The sequence below is a fragment of the Scatophagus argus genome, chromosome 9 (assembly GCF_020382885.2).
Source record: "Scatophagus argus isolate fScaArg1 chromosome 9, fScaArg1.pri, whole genome shotgun sequence".
Taxonomy (NCBI): Eukaryota; Metazoa; Chordata; class Actinopteri; family Scatophagidae; genus Scatophagus; species Scatophagus argus.
The window spans coordinates 22,073,013-22,098,789 of NC_058501.1; the positions used below are offsets into that span (position 1 = coordinate 22,073,013).

At 42.9% G+C, this 25,777-nt stretch overlaps 1 protein-coding gene across 4 annotated transcripts in view; it reads right to left on the reverse strand.

Moving 5' to 3' along the window:
• Positions 1–25,777, reverse strand: part of syngap1b (synaptic Ras GTPase activating protein 1b) — a 121,085-nt gene that overhangs the window by 77,694 nt on the left and 17,614 nt on the right. For 2 of the 4 annotated variants that reach the window (XM_046398804.1, XM_046398803.1), the window contains one exon: positions 10,475–10,824. The exons of 1 other annotated variant lie outside the window; for it this stretch is intronic. In XM_046398804.1, coding sequence (XP_046254760.1) covers positions 10,475–10,824 — 350 coding nt within the window. Of the gene's footprint in view, positions 1–10,474; positions 10,825–18,462; positions 18,568–18,983; positions 19,200–25,777 lie in introns of all 4 variants that reach the window. One more of the 4 variants, XM_046398802.1, reaches the window with a different exon arrangement.

Consider the following 25,777-nt stretch of genomic DNA (forward strand, 5'->3'; position numbering starts at 1 on the left):
ACTTCAGATGGTGCACTTAAACCTCACACACATTTTTTTTATTAAGAATTTAATTTAGAACACACTGTGCTAGAACTAAAATAAAAGGCCTGGTATGGTGCCAACCAGAAGCAGCAGAGTCCATTATACCCTCGAGAGGACAAACCACATATTCTAAATTCTGAAGGCGAGGCTTGAAAAAAGCCTTCCCAGACGGAGAAGAGTGGTTTGGTACGATTGGGGTAATGGCACACGCTTTTGGACACAATCTCCTCAATGACATTCATGGTGTTTCACTCACTTGTACTCAGGAAAGGGGATGGAAGAGAGCTTAAGAGACAGGTTCAAATCCTACATACTTTCTCACATCCGCACACCTGGTCAGTTGCTGTGTAATGTGCGTGATGTCTCCCGTGTAACACAGCTGACCCTGTTGGATTATCCGTTTCGCAAAGGTAGACAATTTGCCAGTTACAGGCCGATCCAATTCTGATTTTGGAAAGGTGTCTCGGGGGATGTTTTCAGATGCTGTTCAGTGATCCAACAAGCACTTAATCTGAAACATACTGAAGCATGTAGAGCCTTACCAGAGGTGGGGCTAACAGAGTAAAGTTTATTTTGAGAGTGCTATTGGAGAAAAAGATCCCATGGTCACTAGAATCAAAACGTCTCCCTGTTAAAGCATAAATCTAATGAGCAAATTCAGTGGCAATCTGCCCAATAGATTTGGATATTTCTTGTGCCTGAGGGTGGTGACTGTATAATCCACTCTGTAATCTACATTTCTAACTGAATCTCAGAACCAACAACACATTTATGGCAGTTTTAAGGTAGAACTTGAGCTTGTGGTGTCTAATACTGGGTCAAAATAACCATACCTTAGTTTGGGTAAATCTTTTCTTTTAACCTTTTAAATTTTAGATTTAGATTTAGATTTCTTTTAAATCTTTTAACCTTTCTACAAGAAAGGTTAAAAAATCATCAAAACAAGTTTGTGGGGAATGAATGAATATCTTTCAAAAATTTCATGAAGAGGAAATAAAGCCTTCGCGATTCCTTAGAATGAATGAATTAATTTCTCAAGGTTACTTTAGGGAAAAAGGTCAAGGTGCAACCAAATCAGAAACCCTTGTTTGGGAACCATAAATATCCTTACCAAGAATGGCCAGTATTTGAGAGGATATCTTGTCCTGGATGACATGCTGGACAAAGAGACAGATGGAGCAGACTCTTAGCAAGGAGGAAAAAGCTGTTACTGTCTTTAACGATGTTGGTCCTAATCATCCATCCATGGAGCTCCACTCACATTTCACTAAATTCCGCCATCATCACCAGATGTTGCAACTCGACTGACGGTGCAGCTGACATGATGTCGCACGTGTTATGTTTGCAGCTCTTTCTTTTTCTCTGTGATCAGCATTTTCTAGATTCTTTAACTGAAGATGAGGGATTACATGTGAAAAATAAATTAAAAAAAAAAGGTTGTGCTAATGTTTGGGCTCTGCTGGCATTAGTGGTGCAGCAGTCAGCTTCATCCAGGTAGAATTGTAAATAGTTTGCCTAATGGATTTGAGTCCATGATGACTGTTGTAATGGGCAGGGCTGAATTTGGATCACTTCTGATTCGAATATGAACAATAAGGAAATTAAATGTGAACATGATTGTCACATTTCAGTCAGAAGCAAACAACCAGGCCACACTGCATGAGATGGAAGCTAATGCCGGCATGCAGAGTAAAGAGTAGACAGTGGGACGGTGGCCTTAGACGTGGGAGTTAAGGAGGAAGAGACGGTAGCAGAGGAGGGAGGGGAGACGGAGGGAAGGCAGAGGGAGAGAACTGAGTGCCACTGATGTGAAGAGGGAGGAGGTTGTTTTTGTTCAGCTTGGCAGGTTGAGTTGAGCGATGCTGCAGGCTGGCATGCCCATATGCCACTACTGCTTCCTCAGGCCCAGCTGTGAGGAGCAGGGGAACAAGAAGGGACGCCTGCATGGGAGTGTGTATGTGTGTGTGTGTGTATGTGTTTGTGTGTGTGTGTGTGTGTGAGAGAGAGAGAGATACATGACTGTGTGAAAAAGAAAGAGAAGTGAGGGGAGTGTGTATATGTCTCAGACTGCAAGAAATAGTGTGCAATGTGTGAAAACTGTGCAATCTATTTCTTAATGGGGCAGTAGTCAAACACTGCTGGCTGTCCAACCCAAACACTGAAACACAACAACACACGCACGCGCACACACACACATAAATGCAGGTGAGAACAGAACTCTGGTCATGCACCTGCACAAATACAGAAATAAATTCCACCTCACCTTGGGCCCACACACACACACACACACACACACACACACACACTGAGTCCCGCGCATCATCAGAGACGACAGAGCTGCCCAAAAGCACGATTCGTCCTTCAGACCAACAGTAACGTTTTTGTCACGGACAGATGTTCCTCCTCCTCCTGACCTCAGGCCCTGGCCATGAAACACACAACGATCCTACTCACAGAATAACACACACGCAGTGACACAAACAAACACACACACACACACACACACACACACACTGAACAGGCCAATACTGCTGACATCTTGACACTTTTGGCCTTTCACATACCAGCGATGAGCGATGACGACCTATTATCATTTCTGAAAACATCTTTGGGGATCACAATTTTCAGTGTATATTGTGATGTATAGTAGAACGCTGTACGCTCAAAATGTTTCATAAACCCAAAATCCCATATCATTTACTCAACACAGGTAGATGTAACATGAGAATATCTTAACATGATTTAAATAAGAAACTAAACTGAAACTGTGACCACTATGCATTTTACCTGTGAGGAAGATTAAGCGTCTCTTTGTTACAGCTTGAAAAATGCTGAATAATGCGGACAGAAAGAAATATTTTATTACCTGCATGCAAAGTATATGAGCTTTTGCTATTCTTGTACAAAACCATAAGCCGTGGCAAATAAGCCCATCAAATAAATAATTAGAGCATAAATGTCGAGTTGGTTTATTACGTGCAGTAAGTGCATTAAAAAAACAGTTCAAACCACCCGTAAGTGTCCACGTCCCACAGAGACAGACCTGGCCAAGTACAATTCTTCTTAATAAAACTGATAAATGGCAGAGGACTGCTTTTAAGGTCATCGAGATCTGGCAGTTGCTGCTGGTAAGCTGGCGGGAGACAAATTAGGCCTAGTTTTCCTCTTTCTCTGGGTGCCTCGAAGGTATTGAAGAAGAAAAACTGTACACTACCCACAGGGATAGGCATATTAATCAAAACGCTGAGATAAAAACCATTTAAACTCTTGTATGTACAGGATGACCTTCTGAAAAATGTTTTATTTCGGACTGAGTGACAATTTTTTATTTAAATGGCATGTAATGGTTACTCAAATACCAAGAGTTTTTTTGTTAACATCGCCACACAGGTTCAGGTCAGCCATCTTACTAAAACAATCAACCCTTGTCTTCTCTTCTTAGAGTCACTGCCCACCTACATTTATTACATAATTAATCCCCCTGACGCCCACACGACAGCCACCTGAATGTGTTCTCCAGGGTCATAAGCAAACACACTACCCACCTCTTCATTCACTGTGACAACAGCAGCTACAGGCTAAAGCCACTGAGGTGCTGCAGCTTGTTTGCAGACTGGCTCACGCTCTAATGCTTTATGGGACCACCGACATGCAAAAGCAAAAAATAAAAGGGGGAGAAAAATGTATTCAACACTTTAATTTATTTTAAATTGCTACAGCACTACATTTACTTCTCAGTGTGCTGTAGTGCTGATATTTCCCAGCTCTTGAAGGCTTGTGCCCCCTGTCAGTTTTTCTTGCGTAACACTGGCACAGTTGAGGGGGGGCAGCCAGGGCACATGACTTGGGGGACAGGGCACTGGTGCATGGCGGCGGTATATGAAACTCTGTCACCTCAGATTAATGTGAGATGAGAGGAGGAGGAGGAGGAGAAGGAGGAGGAGGAGGAGAGGATGGCAGGCAGCCATCACTGCCAGCCCTCTCACTCCCCCTGCAGGACAGAAAGAGGCAGAGCAGCCTGCACAGATTCAGCAGTGAGGAAAAATTAATACCTGCAGATCAAAATCTCACAGATGGTCAATAAAGTAAAAGAAATGGCAGCTTCAGAAAAATTATTACTTAATCCCATCACTGTCTGCATTGATTTTTCCCAATCCAGGTTTTCCCAACTGATCCAGATAGGGAAAAGCTCTACAACCAACCACAAACTTAAGCCAATGTCTTCAAATGTGTTAGATGTCAAAATGAGTGAAATATGTTCCAATTATAACATAAGAGGTCCAAAGTGAAACTACTATCCCTTATCGATCAGTCTGTGAATTAGTTTTAAATCCCCATGATGAGTGCAGTGGTGAACTGCTGCTCACACACATCTATCTATCTTTTGGCCGCTCTGTGATATTTATCCTAGAGTTTATTCCTTGGTTTGTTTCCTTGTGCCTCTTACTAACCCTTGTCTGCTGTGCCTAGGATCATCAGTGCCAGCTCAACCATTCATCCATCTGCCCACAACTCACCAAGCCTGCAGTCATCAGCCTCTGCCAGCCACTGCCTTCCTCCTGCCTCGTTCGCCTGTCGGCCCTCTGCTTTCATCAGCCTCAACATACACAACCTTCATTATAATAAACACACCTTTATCATCCTGTTGCTGTGTCACAGAACAATCTGGCCCCACGGACCCAGCGGACACAGACTCCTTCCACCAAGCATTAGCCACCCAAGGCGTTTTAATGGGCCATCAGGAGGAAGTCCTCTGTGAAGTGGGGGGAACCTTGCAGGGGACTTACCACCAGATGACGGGCCAGGTCTTCTCCCTTGTCTTTGTCTCTTCTCCTGCAAATGCCACACTTCCCCAGCCAAATCCAGCACCCTCTTCCCACCTGGAGATTTGAGGGCTCCTGGGCATTTTCTTCCTCACTGTACCCTTGTGTTTGTGCAGCAATCAGCTACATACACTATAAACCATGCATATCCTTTATTATGAGATTACTTACTGCTAAAGCTTCTAGGTGGGCTTCAGCTTTATGGGAAAGAGAGCCACCTGTCTGTAGTTTCTTGTCATGTTTTGTTTCTGAAATGAGAAAAGATTTCGATCATCCTGTTCAGGGCAAAGAGGCTCCTGTTCATCTGTATCTCACTATGCTATACACCATGCTGAGTTCAGGATTCTTGCAGCTGAGAGTGGGCATGATCAAGTCTCATTGCAGTGAGTTTTTATCCATGGCTTGAGTGAAAATATTAAGTATGAGCTTGCAGCTAGGGATGAGACAGACAGCCTTGACTCTCATTTCTCTCTCCATTCACCCTGATAATAACCTTAGAGAGAAGTTAGTCCATTCGAAAGCCACCAGTTCACGCTCTTTGCCTCGGCTACCCTTCCGAGTAAGCACAGAGGACCCAGGCTCTAGCAGCCCAAAGCTCGGTACCATCTCTCCTCTGTTAACTGAAGAGCCTATGCAGGTGGGATGAACCCGCCTCTCATCATCAGGGCACCAATGTGTATGAAGGCAGGGCTGTACATCTACTGTGGTTAGGCCACTTACTTCTGTCCCCTTTAACCAAAAGAGGAGGCTCATCAGTAACTAGAGGGATCCCGATGAGCAATACGTCCTCCTTTTCCCCATCCCCAGGTACCCGCATCCTGCTCAATGCTTCTCTTCTCTGGCACCGGGGGGACCATATCTCTCCTCAGCTTGGTGGATTCGTTTCCTCACAGAGGGACGTTAACACTCTGGATGGTAAGCTACTGGCTCTCATAACTCACCGCACTGTGGCCATAACCCTCAATGTGTCTGATAACAAACGTCACTCTGTCTGATAACCACCAACACTCAGCTCTTTGCCACCTCCTCCTCCTCTCCTCACATCGTCTCTCCTCAGACCTCTGTTGTGTCATCTCCCCTGGATGGATAAAACTCCATAATCTCCACATTTTTGGATATTCACACTGCCTTCAGTCAGTCTCGATCAGAGCTGCTTCACCAGGCCGCCGTTTTTCTCTCAGTGTCGCAGTGTCTACCTCTTCATCCAGATCTGGGAGGGGGGCGACTGGTAAACTGCCTTCAACATCCCTCTCAGTCACTTTGAGTACCTAGTCATGCCTTTCAGCCTTACCAGGGCCCCTGCTGTGTTCCAAGCCCTGGTTAATGACATCCTCTGAGAGGCACTCAGTCTTTGTATCTGGACGACATCTCCTGAAACATGGAGAAACTCGTTCGACATGTCAGGCTGGTGCTTTGTTGACTGTTAGAAAACAAATTATTTGTCAAAGCAGAGAAATATGACTTCCATGCAACTGCAGAGTTTTCATTCAATCACCAGTGCCAGCTCAGTCATTCATCTATGTGAGCTTTCGAGGGTATTTTGCCCTGGATGCCCAGTGTCAAAACATGGCACTCAGACAACATATCTTATCAGCACGTCTATTATTCTTGGCAACTTAAATGAGCCAGGGGTGTTGAGATGTCAGTGAAGGTGTAATCCCATTCTAGCGCCACAAAGTGCCTCCACTTCACCACAGTTCAATGAACCCAACACCCCAGGAGTCAAGAGCTACACGGGTGCACAATTAACACCAATTTCCATAGTGACAAATTTCGGAAACAACAGAGAGTCTTATTCCCGGAAGCGACACCTCAGCTCTCCAGGAGGACGTCTCTCCTGCGTCTGTCTGATGGCCATCATTCATAAAACAAACAAACAAAAAAATAAATAAATAAACAGAGCAAATGGAGCTGTGAGGACAGAGACAGGTGGCCTGTGGGAGAGCCAGAGACTCCTGCCAATCACCTGCCAATGAGGTGAAAGGGTGAGGGCAGAACAGAGTGAGAAACTGTGATGGAGAGAGAGAGGGGAGGGAAGACGGAGAGGAAGTGTGGTAGTGATGAATATGGAGGCAGGAGGATGAAGAGAGAGAGAGAGAGAGAGAGACAGGGAAGAGAGATGAAACAACATACAGATTAGATAAACAGAGGAGAGGGACAGGAGGCAACAGAGAGAGAGAGAGAGAGAACAGGAGATGTCAAACATATAAGCCAACGGAAAATCAAAGAGGTGAGAGGTGTGTATTACAGTGTATTACAGATCAGCTGACATAAAAAGAATGTGCAGAAAGCAGCGACAAAGTGAGGAAAAAGAACGAGGTCCTCCACTGATCCTCCATGTCTCCACTGTGGACACATACAGTATGACTGCTTCTTTGCAGAACCACTGAAGCCATCTAAAACAAATGCAAAAACATTGAAGCATAAGAGTGCATGTGTGTGTGTGTGTGCAAAAAAAAAAAAAAAAAAAAAAGAAGGGAGAGACGACCGCTCTGCATGAGGTGAGTGGCAAGCATGAATATTTAACGCCTCTCGCTGTCGCCGAGATGACGGCTATCAGTGCGTCAGTTCTGCCTCCGATCCATTCACAGCTGCTGCCTTATTGGCACAATTAGACAGGGATAGGGCTTTGATTAATTGAACTGGGCTCTTCATTCAATCCCTCCAGAGCAGTGCAGCTCTCTTATCGGGATTACAGCGCGCTCTACTCCTCTGAGTGATGGCAAGTTGAAATACTATTGGCAGCCGTCCATACACACACAGTACAGTAAAGTCACCACTGGCACACTTAGACCGGCCACGTAAAGATACATCACTTTATTGACCTGCCAACACAGAACACAGGAATTTTCCACAGGGCTTAAATCAAACCGGATGCACAAATACATCCCGTGTAAGACACAGAGCACATAAAATAGATCAAAGCACGAGGCATATAACAATAAAATACAACAGAAGTAAAGTAAAACATCGTAAGGAAAAGCCAGAATGACTGTTTTCACACGCCCAGACTCACAGCTACCTTTTTGTACTTCTAGAAAGTGCTGATGAGTCAGAGTTTAGGGCAAATTAAGGAAAAAGTATATCAGCATACAAATGGCTTAAGAACAGACAAGATACGTTTGGGGAGGTGACTTATGGATTTTACATTTCTGTTGGTGTTATAAGTGGTGTTATGAATCAGGACTCCGGGCTTAAACTGCATAATTTCTATGTGCAGAGGCAGCCTTGTTGCAAAGCAGAGGTGGAAAAGCTGAAGAACAGTACCCTCTCCTGGCTCACAGAGCAAGATGACATTTTGTTCACAGCATGTTCAGTGGTGCACTCTCTGTGCCTCAACACACATCAACACAAAACCTAGGAGCAAAAATAGTCAAGTTAATCAGCGCTAACATACCACTATGCCAATTGTAAGCAACCTAAACATAAAAAAAACACAAAACAAAAAATGAAACTAGCTGAGAAAGAGCGGCAACTATATTCTACAGCAGAGGATCAGTTTCACTGTGAATGTGTGTGTGAATGTCTGAATGTCAGTGTAACTCCTCTCAATCATCACTTATGACTGAAGCTGCAACGATCTGTCGATTAATTGATTAGTCGATCACCTGGTGTGTTTACAGACAACAAACTTTACCTTTACTGTTCCATCAAATATGTTAGCAAATGAGCAGTAAGAAAACTATCAATAAAAAGTCAACCCACTTGAAACCCGCCGCCTGTAATGTTTATGTTGCTGTTTTTTATTTCATAGCTAGTTAACAAATCCATCCACACAGTGAAGTGCTGTAAAAGACAAAAACAACGTATTTACCCCGATTGGAGATGTTCTGTGGTTGACAGCAGTGCCAATAAAGCCTGTTCAAAAGTAAGCCACTGGAAATTAAACTGTTCTGGATATAAAACGTTATATTGATGTTGATTCTATATTTTTGTCACTGGCAACATTTTACACCATTTTATCATCTTCACTAGCCCACTGGGTCATACAGAAAATACTCACAATATGAAATATTAAAATAATATATAAAAATATATATAAAATTCTGATTTTCATCACCTTCATGTAAAAGTTAAAAACTTAATGCAAGTTAATACACAAAACAAAAACCCTCAACATTGCAGACAGGCCAAAGTCTGCAGTTCCTGGTTTCATGGTCATGATTCAGTTAGAAGGTGTGGAGGATTACCAGAAGTTTCCAACCACAGATGATTTGCCACAAAATTAACAACTGCCCTTGAAACTGAACCCCCCAAAAGCGAGCCTGAGGCAACAGCAAACCAGGGAAGCTGGATACATTTTCTCTCTGACCTCCTTTTAAACAGATATTAGCTGAAAAGTAGCACAAAGTCTGTGTGAAACAATCTTAGAATAAGCCAAGCTGAGGACACAATCAACCTATGTTTTACCCAAAAATACACAAGGAAGTATTTTGTGAAATATATCTGTGCTCATATTATTTTCAAGTTTGGATAAGATAATATTAGAATAGAATAGAATCAAACCTGCTTGTCAAATTTGAATCTAAATTACCACTCTGTCACAGACTGAGAGGAACGTGGTTGATTTATAGATGAGCCACTGTCCTCTGGCTCTGAGCAGGAGTCCGGCTCTGGTGGCTCAAACACGCATGGCTGTACATGTTCAATAACGCTTTTAGAGGGAGCACGCATGTCGTGTTTGACGGCTCAGAGAGGCGGGAACTTTCTGCGAGTGGGCGTGGTTTCGGCGGCTTTAGGGGACACACCCCCCAGTGTTTTACAGCAGACTTGGTTGAGAATAAGTCATTTTCCTGTGGTGTGGAAAACTCAAATCGATGAATCTGGGTTTGTTACAAACGTGAAACTGGATCCAAATTGAAATCAGCTATGAGAACCCATCAATAGTTCTTATAACCATAATCATGTGTTAAATGGCAGCTTTCATAAATGAAATGCAGCTTTTACTTAAAGCTTTTACTTAATCCTTCTCTAATGTGTGATCATCTGTTCAGCCAACTATATCATCTGTATCGGGTATCAATATTCAGATGAGCAGGCCTTGAAGCAGAATTGCGCAGGACTAAGCAGCAGTTGTTAATTTAAAAGTTATACTGATGTTGTTGTATTTAAAATCTAATATTTACAGGCTCAGAATTGAGATCAGATCAATGTTTTTTTAAGAATTTGGATGAATAAACTTAAGGCAGCTACCCAATGAGGTACTGACATATTTTACTCGGATTATATTCATACTCGTAAAAAGTACATTCTCTGTTCTGGATACGCGTTTCTGTATCTAGTATCTATACTGCATCATGGGAGAGGAAAATATTTTGCTGTGCATTGTATGTATATTTCATATTCCCTTTGTCATATAATAAATATCATTTAGCTTTTATTTTTTCAGCTTAACTCAAACAGAGGACTTTATCATCTACTCATGCCAATGTCAGTGTGTTGTGTTTACAGTTTATTGTGCTGCCTGCAGGTTAAAAAAAAAAAAAAATATCACTCCATGCATAAAAATGAGAAGTTTTATGATTGTCTAATACTAATGCCAACAGTACTGGCAGAATAGTGTGGTGTCCTGTCAGTGTAAAACCAGTGTCAGCATCACTGTATTCCTGGTGTGCGCAGTACAATACCTCCTCCTGGTCCAACATGTAGAGCTGATTTCCAGAGCTCACACGGAGACTGGGGTTCCAGCGGTCGGGGTGAGGACGGTCGTGTGAGGGGCGATCGTAGATGGGGCGCTCGTGCGAAGGGCGGGTGTAGTATGGACGGTCGAAGGAGGGACGGTCGTAGATGGGACGGTCGAAGGAGGGACGGTCGAAGGAAGGACGGTCGAAGGAAGGACGGTCGTAGGAAGGACGGTCGTAGGAGGGACGGTCGTAGGAGGGACGTTCGTGAGCGTAGGAGGGAGCGTGGAAGGAGTGGGCGTGGGTGCGATGATGGTGATGGTGATGATAGGAGGGGGGGACAGCACACCTTGCATCTGGACAGGAGAAAAGGAAGAGAGACAGGAGAGGGAAGGAAGGGAGAAGAAGAGAAAGGGGGGAGGAAACAGAAGGTCAGTTTGGATAATCGGTGGCGGGGCTGTGATGCTGTGACACACGTCTGTCCTCATAACATCACTGTCCCTGGTACTCTGAAAGCATTCGACAGGTCTGCTTGGCAAAGGTCATTAGCTGTAATGCACCTATGCAGGACAATGCTCGAAAAAAATACCTGATTTTAGGGTGTTAAATATATATAATACAATTCATCTTATTTGTAAAGCACTTTCTGAGAAAGATGCACAATGTTTTTCAAAGACAAGGAGATAAAAAAAACAATGACAGGACAAAAGAAGCCTTAAAAACTACAGCATTAAATGAAGCAGCAAGCTGATAGAACATAGAAATTTATCTAGTTCAAAGGAATAGTTTAACATTTTGAGAAATGTTGAGATATTCAAGTCTTTTTGTCTTTTTACCAGTAGCTGGAAGAGATAATCAATGCCACTCTCATATCTGTCTCTTAAATATGAAGCTGCTGGCAGGAAATGGTTAGCTTAACTTAGCCTGGAAACAGCTAGCCTGGCTCACAACTCGGTGCTCTTGCAGTTTGGATTTTGTTTGTAGTTAACAAACAAAATATGCTATAAGTTTTCCAGACACAGCAATTGTACAAATGAGAATAGCTTAATGCTCACAAAACATTAAATGTAAAAACAGACGATTATGGATGACTCAAAGACTCAGCAAGACCTGGTGAATCAGTTGGAGCAATCTGAGTCCTGAACAAGAGTTGGACCTTCAGGTCTAGTCACCCACACCTACAAGGCTTAAAACAATTCAAACTAGTTCATTTTTGTATCATTTTTAAATAATTCTCTGGCTCAGAGAAAATGTTCTTGCTTTTCCTTTGCCCTTATTTTCCTTGCTTCAGTCCCAGTTGCACAAACAGCACTAAAACAAAAGAGCAGACAGTTCTTGTCATCAAAAACTTGGGTCCTGAGACAAATGTGAGGCACCAGCAGGCCGAGAAACACAACAAAATGAAAGAAAAGCAGGTACATCTCCCTTCACACAAATTCATCACTCTCTGAGCTTCATTTTTAAGACGTTGGCACTTGACGGTGACTCTGCAAACACACCCTTCGGATTTGAAATCAAGCCTCTATCTCTGTTATTTTTATAGTTACAGCTAAAAATGATAATTGTCTAATTGAAGAAGTCCTAGATCCAGCTCACCGCCAAAATCTAATCATCTGTTCCTCGGCCTGAGGCTGTCCTGTCCACCAAATTTAACAGAAATCTGTTCCGAGGTTGTCGAGATATCCTGCTGACAGACAGACAGAGAAACTAAACTATTATCTCCTCGGCGGGGGTACGAATTATCTGTGACGTTATCCCTGATTCCAAGCATCATTTTAAGAAGATGTGGGGAATAAAATGAAAATTATATCTGAGGGCTCTGTGCCTGGGATAATTTAAGAAATTGATCACACAGTATTGAATCCATTAATATGGATTTTTCCCAGGTAGCTGCTTTACTTCCTCCTCAGTGAAAAATGTGGCTAAAGACCTCCGGTAAATGAGGCACTTTGTCTTTTCTTCCTTTGCTGCTGTCGAAGTTTTCTAACCTCCTCTGCACTGTTTTAACTTTTGTTTTATCCTGAGGAAAACCACAGTGGGTCCATGCAATGTCAGCATAATCTGTGCAAATCTTTTCTACAAAATCCAATTCATGCTAACAACTTCTCTACACGGTGCAATTCTATATAGAATAAAAATGTATTATTACATTTTTTTCCATTTTAATACTTCTTTTTCTCTGTGATTTTTCAGATCTGGTTATTTTTCATCCCTGTTTAAGCTTTAGACATTTTTATTGCTTTTCCATGAAGCAAAAAGGCATCTGCAGCATCTCTCGCATGCTGCAGATTACACCATGGAGCATTTTATAGTTTTTTGCTTACAAATACAAAAGCAAACATCTTGAGGCAGTTCTCACACTTTATTCTGCCTGACTCCGAAATTCAAAGATTCACCGCTCTTTTAGAAACAGTCCAGTGGAAGATGGCTGGGAACAAGTAAACTACAATCCACTGACTACAAACATTCACTGCCAACAGGCTTGTACTTGTTTTAAACTTCGCTTGACTTTGCTTAAACTTTTGTAAAAATAAAAAGTTGACATCATCTCCCTGTGAGGTAAACAGGGAGATTCATGAACAGAGAACAAGTGATTTTACCTTGTTGGCTTATTTTAAGTTAGGATAAATGTGATAAAAGAAAGAAAGAAAGAAAATAAGAAAGTCCTGTGGTAAACAAGTCTCATTCCCCCAGTGGCTCACATCTCCTGCATCGATGAAAAGCCAAATTCACATGTACAACATCTGCAGGCTGTACTACGAGGCCGAAACACACACACTCACACACGTTTTCACACTGTCACACATGTTCACGGGCAAGGAGTGAGAAAACTGATATTTATTTGACCCACTGCAAGCGTCCTCCACACAAGGTGACTGACTGAGGTCCCACACTCCCTCCTCCTGAAAGTGAGCCACATCACCTGTCACCCACAGTGAAGCGCCACAGCATGTCATAATCGATTATTTTACCGCTTCGTCACTTCTCAGATTCTTCTCCTCTCTTGACGGGAGAGAAGTTGATGGCTACAGTGTTTTTCTGTCCCCAGCCACAGTGGAAAAGCACAAGAGGCACGCGTCTAATTGTGGCGAAATAACAACTCAGTTGATCTTTCGAGTTCCTGTTTGAATTATGAATTGAGCTGCTGAAATATAGATGAGCTCCTAAACAAGCGCAGCTAATTAATATGAACGATTCAAGGAACAGGAAGGAGAGAAGCATGGAGAGCGGGTTCATCATGAAGAAACATTTTAATTCTTTCTTAGATGGACTCATGTGTGGTGGTTTTCATCTCACTGAGGCGGGGGCAGGTTTGGTAAGGGCCCGTCAATCAGACAAACGGATGACGTCGTGGACTAAAATCTGCAATTTTTCTGATGAGTCTAAACGCTCAGCTACCACTGCCTGCAGTTACAAAACGCAGCATGTATGATACAAAATGAATCATCTGGGTAGACAGAAAGTCAAGGGCCACGAATATGAGCTGCTGTGATGGGGCAGCATCGAAGGGTCACAATAGCCTCTGCTGAGCCTTTGGCTCTGCATAGTTTTTAAAAATGCAGTGAGGGGACCACATAAAGTGAGACGAACATCCGAGTGGCTAAGTTTGAAGCATGTGGGATTGAAAAACTCTGTAAGCCACCAAGAGTACATAATTCATTTAGGGAATCTTTGACAGCTGGCTAACTGATTTTATCTCACTTGATTTTTTCCTTGTTGAGCCGTTTAATCCTTTCTAGGCCTGCAGCTAACAGTTATTTTCATCGCTGATTAATCTGCACTTAATCTGTTTATATTCTCAATTAATTGATTGTTTGGGTCCACATATGAACATCACAATATCCTTAAGCACAAGCTGATATCATCAAACGCCTTGTTTTGTTCAATGAAAGCCTAAAAATATTCAGTTTATTAACATGTATCACCACAAAAACTGGAATCATCCAGCGTTTGGCACTTTTGCTTCAGTATTTTATATATTTTAATTGTCATTAAACAAATAAGAAGGTTCTTTATCTTTTTTGCCTAATGCAAAAAACCCAAGTGATGTTAATGGAAGCTACGACTTGGGTAGATTTTTATCTTACTTGATGACTACAATAACTCTGCAATGGAGTCGAGAGCAGAACTGAAGAAAAAAGCTTAATGGCTTATTTCAGTTGCGGTTCTCTATAGTTGGTCACATCAAGCTGGTGCAAGTAAGCGAGAATGCACAGATAAAATTCAGGAAGTAGATCTTGTGTGATATAATGTTGAGATTATGGCTGTTTTTTCATGATCGTGAATTTACAGGTGAAAAAACACTTTGAGGAACAAGGTTTTACGCTCTATTAATATGCTCTGAGCTGTTATGTTGCACAGCAGGCTGTTTGGTAATTTTATCTTCAAAGGCTGCATGGCAAAATATTGGTGTTGCTCAGGGAAATTGTAAAAGCGTTATAGCTTGCATCAAGTAACATTCTATCATTTTCTGGCTGTTAGCATCTCCGTATATTTTATGATCAAGAGGGGACGGGCAATTACTGTGATCTATCGCTGTTGACTTATTCTCCTTTTTTTGTTCATTGTTCTTCATTCTGGATGGGTGTGTCGACTTGAGGCTGTAAAGCTGTAAAAGTGGGCGTGATAGATGCTGAGTAAGTGCACTGTGACTCGTTGGTCATGATCACGGAGCATCACGGAGCATCACGGAGATGGAGCGCTTTTTTTATTTATTTATTTAGTTTTTTTTAACTAAAAGCACCTTAAGCCCTTGAATCTAAACTTTGCGACTGTGCAGAGCAAAGTCATGATGCTGAGATATTCACTGGAGGATAGCAGTGTGAGTCATCCACAGCCCAATCTGCACTACTCTACTGTAGGCCTACCTCTCCACCCCCGAGGCTGCCTATTAAGGGCCTGTGAAGCGCGGTGGACAGAATTTCAATGAGCAGACTCATTCTTCTGTCTGTCCATTCGTACGTACAGGGTGCACATATACTGTAACGATTCGGCACAGGCAGAAACGCTGAGATGCCTCTTTTCCCTCTGCTCATCTTCCTCTACCTCATCTGTCTTTCATTCACTCTCCGCGGCCTGCTCTTTGTGTTTCCCTTGCTCTGCCTTTGTTCCTCTCTCTCCTTCACTCTCTGTGGGCTCTTTTTCCTTTTTCTGCCATCCTTAGCAGTTTACAAAGAAGAGTGCCATGCACCAATCGGATGACTGGTCAGCCTCAGTCAACGTTGTCGTTACTGGAACCCGACAGGCCTAATGTTGATTTATACACATCGCTGAGCTCCAAAACAGCGCTAAAAATAAAGCTTGCAATATCCCCGGGCCGCCCGGGGCAGATAATGTACTACTGCAAGCATGGCGAACCACAGCATCTTACTTTCTAGGCAAGAAAACGCCACACAGTGCACACGTCATTACAGTGACTTCAGCTGCACTAGTATCACATATTACTTCCTTCAAACGAATCACTGGAAAACATACCGCCGAAATACAGATGCTACTTCGCAGAGAATAAATACATACTGTATACTGTTCATGGCAGCGGGAAAAGACGCAGTGCTGTGCTTTGACAAGCTGTGAGTCAGAGTGGTGTATGTGCAGTACAGCGGGCTGCTGTCAGCGCTGAATCAAGGGGGATGTCAAGTGTCAGCAGCAAGGTCACAAGAGGCCCACAAGTATAAGGCTTCTCGCTGAACAAGCACATTGGTCTTACCCTCAACTTTGGCTATATGCTGCGAAGGAGAAACTGCAGTTCATTTCACTTTCATTAGTTTTGGCCGTAATCTGGGACTGGCATGAGCATGCAGCGCAATAAATAATAATAATAATAACGATAATGATAATAATGCTTCATTAAAAGGTAATCAGGGTAAGTTTTCTGCTCACTAGCACGAAATCTAAATATATCTGTGGGGGGTTGATAGGTTTTGTTGATCAATAGCAATTACTCAATGATTAATTCACAGGGTGGCGAGACCTCTGGCTTTCAAAACTCAATAATCAGCCTGTGCGATTTAAAGCACTCGCAAACTGGCCACCTCCCGCCACAGCCACTCCCCCAAACAGCTCAAAGATGGAAGTGCTGCACGGCGTTACGAGCAATCAACCAACGACCAACTGTTCAGCTAAGAAAATGACAGCAACTGTGCTATTACAGCACACTGCATCATGAGACTACTGCTCCACCGGACATTTCTGTCGGATCTCGGCTTTAATTAGGGATCTCTTTTGTGAAAATGTGACTTTATTTTGTGCCAATTACAGGCTAGCGTCACTCAGGGGTACTGGTGGAGTCGGAGGCGGTGTCAGACTTGAATAGGTGACAAGTTTTATCTGTGTTGCTGCAGTTAGAGCTGATTACTTAATGTCATTTTAATGATCACATTATAAAGGCTAGTTTGTTTTTTCTGTATTTTTGTTCATTTGTTCATCATTCATTTGAACATTGTTGCTTGTTGCTGTTTGGCAAACCAGGATCTACTGTAAAATGAACTAATAATGAGACACTAAAACACAGTTTGAGTTGTGGGACAAACATGTGGTAAAGGACATCTATCTGCTGTGGCCCACAGTCAATCAGCAGTATCATTTTTAGGTTTTAGGTGTATGCGGTGTAGGTGGTATTTTAAGCGGTTAATCTGGCTCGTGGATGCAGCTTACAGATTCTACATGAAATAAACAGCAGAACACGACTCTCTCAACTATAAAGTGGCATTAGAGTGGGACGATCCAAAGCAGAAACAGAATGACACAGCCATCCTTTATCCTACCCAGGCCTGAGGGCAGATATGTCTTCGCATTTTTTCAACTGTGCTGTAAGAAGGAACAAACTGAGACAGTCTGACCACTGACACTAAACAGGCTGGTGTCCCACTGGCTGTGGACTGTGATGTCGTGGCAATGAAATTTAGCTCCCATGACTACCGAGTGCCAACATTTATGGAGCTGTGCTAAAATGTCCATGACTTTATGTGCCTGTATGTGCACATTTGTCAGAAGTTGTGGAGTCGAAGGTGTTCCAAAGTAGGCAAGTTAAATCTACCTTTTAATTTAGCCATTTTCTTAATATCTCTACATGAACAGTGGGTCAAAATGTGCCATATGAGAGCAGTCACTCATAGAGACAAAGCAATAAAAAATTATCACTTGACTTGATTTGCAGCTCTGCTAGTTTTCTTTAGTGCAAATGTGTCAACTTTGTCTCTCCTGAGGTTGATTTTGATTCCTCTGCTCGGGTTAACTGCTGATACAGAGTCCCAAGGCCACACCAGTGCTCCTTATCTCTAAAGTGCTACACCGCATAAAACTAATTGAAATCATTCTTATATAAGGTGACATGAGGCCAGATAATGCTATATTAACAAACCACCAAGACTGAATGAAGGTAAGTGACAAACTGCATATAATGCGGATCTTTCACGTCACGGCTGATACCTGATCAACTTAATAAGGTCAGTAATGGAGCCAACACTGATCCAATGGCCTCGTTGTTTTGGTGTTACAGACTGTAAATTCTGCTCTCATTAACCTAATTTCCAGCAAAAGAAAACAAAAAAGCTAACATAAACCAACAGTAAACTACCCACTCAGCACCAAATGGCAGACAAAAAAGTTAGCATTGAGTTAATGAACATAAAGGAGTATTTCGTAACTAGAAAGGAGTTGGTGGCAAACAAAAGGAAGCTAAAATAAGAGTGAACACTGAACTTAAATTCACCAGTTTGTCAGAGACACAACACCAAACAAATGCTACTGCTGCTCTGTGTCTGCTGTTTAAGCTGGCAATTTTTTGCTAACACATTAGCCATAAGGATATTATAAGGTGAGAGTACATTCTGGTTAAACTTTTTCAGGTTGTTATGGAGTTCTTTTGACCCCAAGTGGCAAAAACAATTGATTAATGCACATCCAAAGTATACCCTCAGATCACACTTACTACTGCTTGAATATATTGTACATCACATATGCATGTATGTGTACACCTTTGATACCCTCCATACCCTTCATTAGCACTTTAGCCTCCTCTGCGGCACTATCCACACCTTCCCTGAGTACTATACTGAACGCCATCTTCAGGGCTGCTGCTGAGCTGAAACATCAGGCTTCTGGAGTTAAAAATATAAACATAATTAAAAAAAAAAAAAAATCAGGTTCCATACAGGACTTTCCCCTCCCTATCTACCACCGCAAAGCAAAAACAGGTAAGGAAAATATGTAAGGAAATGTCTCTTTCTACATGTGTCTACAAATGTGGTTTGTAAGCAAATAAAAACGGCTTCTTCCCAAACAATAAAACTACTGCATGAACCCGGGCAAAAGCTCTGATACCTTTTTGGTTTTTTTACATTTTCTTTTTAATTTCACCTACTACAATGAGTCCACTTCAACCGTGAAGGAGAGATGTTCGATGAGAAGACTGGAGGATGGGGGTAAAGGTGTGTGTGTGTGTGTGTGTGTGTGTGTGTGTGTGTGACAGTGAAAGAGAGGGAGAGTGGGAAAGATGGAGAGAGAGTATTCTCACCTATCAGATCATTCACCCAGCCCTCACACGGCGCGTCCCGGGTTCCCCATTGATCACCCAAAGCGTCCACACGGCGTCACTGTTGCTGCGCTGCTAGCGCCTTGAATCCGCCCCCAACTCCACCACACAGGAAACAAGGTTACTGCCCAAGAGATGTCACTTCCGAAACACCCACTCCCGCTCGCTTGCTCGCGCTCGCTCCCTCACGCCCCCAGCCTATTGCCATGACAACCGAGAAAAGAATAGAATATAAGTGAGTGTTAAAGAGACAGAGGGATCAGAGAGACAGGGAAAAAGAGAGACGTGGAGAGAGAGAGAGTGGGAGGGAGAGAGAGAGGGGAGGACAGAGGGACAGGGAGGAAATCTGGGGAAGAGTGAAGAAGAGGAGAGGGAGTGAACGGACAGAGAGAGAGGTGAATGAGTGGGCGGGGAAAGGATGGATGACAGAGGATGACAGAGACTGAGAGAGAGAGGGAGAGAGAGAGGAGGCATGTAGTGGGATGTGATCGGGGGGAAAGGGAAGAGGAGAGAGAGGCTGTGGATGCCGTGAAGTAGAAGAGAGAGAAATGAAGCGATGAGAGACACAGAGAGGGAAAGAAGGGAAGGAAGGGAGGAAGGAAGGAGGACACTTTTTTGGGAATAGGGAGCCCACATCTTGTTCCCATAGCAACACAGCCATCCATGAAATACTGACTTGTACCTCCCTCTCACTCTCTTACTCTCTCTGTTTCTGTCTCTCCATACCTCCCCCTCTCCTTTTCTCTCTCCATTTCTAACTATATATACACACACACACACACCGTGAGCCTAAGTTGGCACTGAGTATGTATGCAGTAATCCAAGCAATGCAACACTGTCAAACACATCAAAAGGTACCAAATATACCATCAATGTATTGCACCACGGGAATTAATCTGTGTTTTTATACTCACAGTAGCCGTTATCTTGGACTGGTTCAGATGATTTCAACTCTCTCCTAACACAATACTCACATGCCATGTGTACGTTAGGAGAATACTTGGTCGCTGTAATCACTCCGTCCTCCTCTCCATATTGGCTGTGAAGTGATCCATTTCTAAAATAACTACGCTGTTAATACTGCTGGAACAAAGTAGTTCATACAACGTGTCATTCAAAGCTGTGTACAGGCACAAAAAGTGGGCAAAGAGCTCTTTGTTAATCACACACACGGTAAACGTACAAAAGCGCACAAGAGTGCACATTTTAGTGGAGTCTGTCCTCAAAGAAATTCATGGCGTCAAACTTGGTTGCTCGCACAAAAAGTAATAGATGAGTGAAAAATGAGAAAAGAGAGCTTCAGTGAAGCTGAACTTCAGTTCCAACAGACTTTCTCACCTCTGCACAACTGGCCAATTGCTGCATAAAACTTGGGAAAGTGACAAGACACTCCTTGCACTCCTACCAGAGCTTTCAAAGAAGCATATTGACTCCTTAAAGGAGGAACTCTCTCTCTGATTTTACATGTCTTATGGCTCCAGAGGGAGCTGTGAGACATCTGATAACTTTCATCAAGTGACGTAACTTGAGTCAGTGACGGCTGGAGCTGAAGGCGACAATTTTGAAAGTGAAAGAAATATCTGGGAATGTGGAGTCTGAAAGAAGTGAGCACACCAGACTTCCAGACTCCTCATCTGCTGCTAGAAGCATAACGCACCCGTGACTGCCTGGTTGGTTTGTGAGAGAAGCAGGAAGTGCATTGCTGATTATCACCTGTGCCTGTAGCTTCTCAGCTCTGTAAGCTGGTGGATTCAGGTAGGTTCCCTCTGTTTTCCTGGGCATATGGTTTGTTGGTTGGTTTTTATTTTCTTCTTTGTCCACACTTCACTGCGCACTCTTTCAAACATGCAAAACACTGCCCGATGTTGCTGATCTACATCATTTATATTGCTCATGTTTCATTTAAAAGTCATGTGTTGTCTTCTCCTATTTGAGTCGAGCCATGACAAAGGGGGGGTGGGGGGCGGGACGCGACTTGTAGACGTAAAGCAGATGCGACAACTAGGACAGAATCCCACGTCCCTCCGCCATCGCTCGGCGAGGAAACACTGCTTGGGCAAACACAAAGAGGGAACGAGGCAGCTCTTCCCTTTGGTAGATACCAACTCAATCTAACTTGGACCGCTGTATCCTCATTTTAGCTTCAGGTGAACTTGAGGGCACGTTTAGATCGCTTCACAGCCAGCAACAAGTCAAATACAGTATGATATGTCTTCTGATGACTTCTGAACTCATCCTTCAAGAGCAAAGAGAAACTCGGGATGTGCAGACATATTGTAGATGTCAGCTCCACACATGAGCTGACCTCGAGATAGAAAAAAAATGCAATATGTCTGAGGATGGGGGGTCGATGTGGCTATCATGCTGCCATGAATCTCAATGAAGTCCAACTTTCGCCTCTAACTCCTGGCAGCCTCTTCTTGAAACCCCCTCCTCCCTTTCTCATCTATCCCTCCTATCCTCCTCCTGCCCATCTGTTTCTCAGCACCCCCACCCCCCCAACCCATCGCTCTCTGGCTCACTCGCTGGCTTTTTCTTCCTGCATGTCGTCTTCTCTTTTAAACCCCCCCTGAAAACTCTTCATCTCTCGCTCTTTCTTTGCCTACCCCTCCTCCCTTTTGTGTTTCTGCTGTCACTCTTTACCCTTTTATCCTCAATAAAACTCTACATGGGATTAAAAAACAAAATTATCTGTCCTAGAATCACATTCTTACCATTCACCTCTTTCCCGTACCCTCTCACTCCTCCATCCTCTCTCACACTCAGTTCTTCTATTTTTATTTCTAGATCTCTGTGATGTTTTCTCTGCCTCTTCACATCTAAATTCAAATGCATCTACCTGACTTACAGATTGATCTCACCTTTTCTTATATGTGGCCTTTCCCTTGTTTCTCTAAACACACGTCTTGATCAAATTTAAATTTCTGCTAAAATATTAAACTAACACTGGCAAAGACAAACACACAGGCACACATGTTGGGAACTGCTAATAATAACCACGCAATAAATGGACAATAAATACAAATGGCTCCATCTGCTCAACTTTTTGTGTCTAGTACTTTGGTGTTCATCCATGTTCATGGACCAGGAGTAGCACGAACAGCCTAGAGATGTCCTTGTCGCACATTTGCATTTACTTGCCTCCATCTGAATGCAACTCATTTAAAACCTTCGAGGAAATGCTGACCTTACTGCGCACATCAAGAATATGCCACATTCCTAAAATTAGAACGCAGAGAGAAAACAAGGAACATTCAAATGTTTGATTCGCTGTTAAAACACATGAAGTTTTAAAAGGTGAATGCATAAGAAACCATTTCTCTTCTAAATTCAAATGAGGTGAGGACCCCCTCCTCCCCCCCCAAGATTCTGAATGGGATTGACTCAAGTAAATATGGATGAATGACAGGAACAGCTTGAGACCATTCAGGCTTTGGCTGATGGCAAAGTTGGGTTTGCCTGTTATAGCTGTGCAGCAGCCTTCGCTCACAGTCAGCCTCTCCACTGCTCTCTCGCTCGCTCTCAGTCTCCCACTCGCTTACACTCACTCCCACAACTCTCTCTGCTTCTTTTGCTTGCACTATCTCCCTCATTCGTCGTTCGCTTCTCTCCTTCACTTACCTAATGTCTTTTAACTGCGACCGTGACGCTCACATTCTTGCAGTGTTTCCAAATGTCAAACAAATCTTTTCTTGCAAACTTTTAAAATGTCACAGATATGAAATGTGTTCGTATTCCCAGCATCTTTATAATGCTGACGAACATCCTGTATTTCCTGCCTATCAATGAACAGGAGGAAAACATATTCGTTTTAAGAACATATGTGCCTCGGCCAATCTTTTCCATAACCAAAAATAACAGGTACATGACTAACAATACAATGATGCGAGAGCTAATGTTCATAAAAACAAAATAAGTGCCACCATTAATGAGAGAAGCATCAGATATTTCTGTAGGGTCACAGTGAGCAGGTATGCAAAGACTTCAGAGTATCCAGGCTGCCTTTGTGCTGTCGTACGCCCACACTGAACAACACATTGTAGATTGTTCATGCCAAGTCTGTGTTGTAATCAAGTCATCATTCACATTACTTTTTTATCTTTAAAAGAAGTAGATTGTGTAGGATTTTTCTATAAAAAAAACAATGTACAGAATCAAAATACAAAAATGATCCCTCTCAGTCATAACTCATGATCCAATACAAGTGTGTGGCAGTGTTTGTATCTGCAGACTCTGTCCTGTGCCTGTTTACTTGCTGTGATCAGGATGCTTCCGAGCATCAATGTTTGGCCGGTGGGCACGTAGCCCTCAGCCAATATCAGCGTGTAGGGTGTGAGGGCAGGATTCTATGAAAATGTAGTGACCAGGTGACAAGCATGCATCTAAGAGAAAACCACACAAATGGCAATGGCAATGAGGCTGGGCAAACTGAACCCCATTCATTCTGACTTAACCTCTTAGAAATAAAAATTAGGTTTCTTCTTCTTCTCTTGAACTTTGTGGCAGTTGGCATCCACGAGCGTCACATTATCCCCACCTGGTGGACTGTCCCTTTCCCCATCTATTTCAACTTTGCCACTGCAAGTCTGAAAAGACAGAAATGTTCTCGAATGCAGCTGCATGTGTGAACAGGGGTGCCTGAAAGGCTGTTCCAGTAATTTACCGGGAACTATGTGTAAAAGAGGCTTAATACACTCTGCCCTCTTCCACCCAGTGATTTTTGCCCTTACACTCCCTCACTCTCATATTCTCTTCCATATCTCCCAGGCCCTCCATCTTTTTATCTCTCTTTGTCTTCAGATCTCTCCTGCATTTTGCTCTTAACAGTCCAACAGGCTACACAGCATACTCTCTAGGTCGCTCTGTAAGCCCCTTTTCACTCAGGGTGTGAATAAATAAACACTGTGGGGGGAAATGAGACGCCAGACATCTCTCTCTCTCTCCCTCTTCTGCTGCTTCATTCAGAGACGCAATCCTGCCTCTCCACCTGGCTGTGAAGGTGATATTCAATGTGCTGAGAGGAGAAAATAAAGATGAATGTGGAGCAAGGACTCACATGGACTTTAAAGATTAAACGGAGCAAAGTTTTAAATTCTTTTGAACCTGTTTTTATGTTCAATGGTTCTCCGTGATGTAAGAGAGTATACGCAGTGCAAATAATATAACACTACCTCCAGTTGGCACACCAAAGTAACTCAATCATGGGTTTTGGTAATGTCAACATTTCTCAGAGGCAGAACTGCGCTGGAGGCCACAACACTCAGCACAGCCAACGAACAACAAATTGGCCAAGACCGAGGCCCTCTAAAAAGCCAAAGCACAAAAGAGGAAGAAACTATAATCAAGAAGGCTGAGGAAATTACTACAGAGAAAGACAAAACTATAATCTATAGATGTTATACTTGATTCTTGTGACTTTTTTCCTGGCCCATGTCCATTAGGGTTTAATATACTGAAATGAGATCCCGTTATTTCACAGAATTTTTCGACCAATTCTGCATTAATTTCCCTGGAAAAACACATGCAGGAACCTGTGATTTTTAGAGCAGAATCCTGTTTACTGAAACAAAGACACCTTATCAAACCTCATTAACACCAACACATCAACTGTAGCAGATATACTCCGATGTCCCTCAAGCAAGACAGAATGACTAGTTTTTGTTGATGCAGGTGCCATGAAGCACAGAGTGGAGACTGAGAAAGCAGAACTATTGATGTCAGGTAGAGGTTTATAGATGCGCCTGTGCTCCAGTTAAACTGCCGTTGGTTCTGTTTGGCGTCTCACCTAATATCATTGAGCCATTACTTACACTGGACTTGCCTTGGACAAGAGCAACTTGTCCTACAGTAAGCCAATATATTATCTCCTCCCATGGTAATTGGATTTATGGTGCCAGATATTCTAAACCTTCTATCATTAAAAAGTCAGAGTGCTGCGGTGCACTGAGCCCCAACCACAACTGCTGATAACTTAAGAATTTTAATCCCACTGTTTCACTGAGTGCAGCACGAATATAGCACCATAAAATCACCACAGAGGCCATGCCACATGTGCCTGCACGCTGATTCGCTCAACAACACACTGTGTGCCACTGACTCATGAGAGCAGACCACGCTAACTTTGCAGTGAGGTGCTCAAATTCACTCATGATGTAGCTGAACTTTCACATTCAAATAGCCACTGAATATGGTAACTGCAGAGGAAAGGTAGACAGCTTGTTGACTCCAGATCGGAGGGACTGCCTCACATCTGTCTTACCCCTTCCAGTACACAGTATATCACAGCAGATGTTGAATCTCTGTTATTCTTTTCTGTTACACTATATTTTCTTTGGTAAAACACATCAAAGCTGGACATTAAGCTAAGCTGAGCTGAACCACAGTTTTGTTAGCCTAACGACCCTTGCAGGTCATGCTCCCCGTGCCCTGACCCCTGTGTGTTTTTGTTTCTCTTTGGTGTCACCATGCTGAATGAAAGCGGGTCGAGCCAAGCTGTCCCTATGAGATAAAGAACAATTATAGTCATCTGTCCTCAATCCAGAGATAGACTAGGAACTGTGTCATTGTCTTATTACCCAAAGGGCTGTCACTGAAACTTCTCACTCACCTCCACTCATGTTGCCTCAGCAGTGTCTCACAAACAGCTGACAGACAGACAGAAACTGGGGGGCAAACCAAATAAAGTAAAACAAACAGTTTATAAATCTTGGTATGAAAGGTGCTAAGTGGAATATTCATAAAATCCTGATGGTTAGGTGGAGGACTACGTAGTTGAT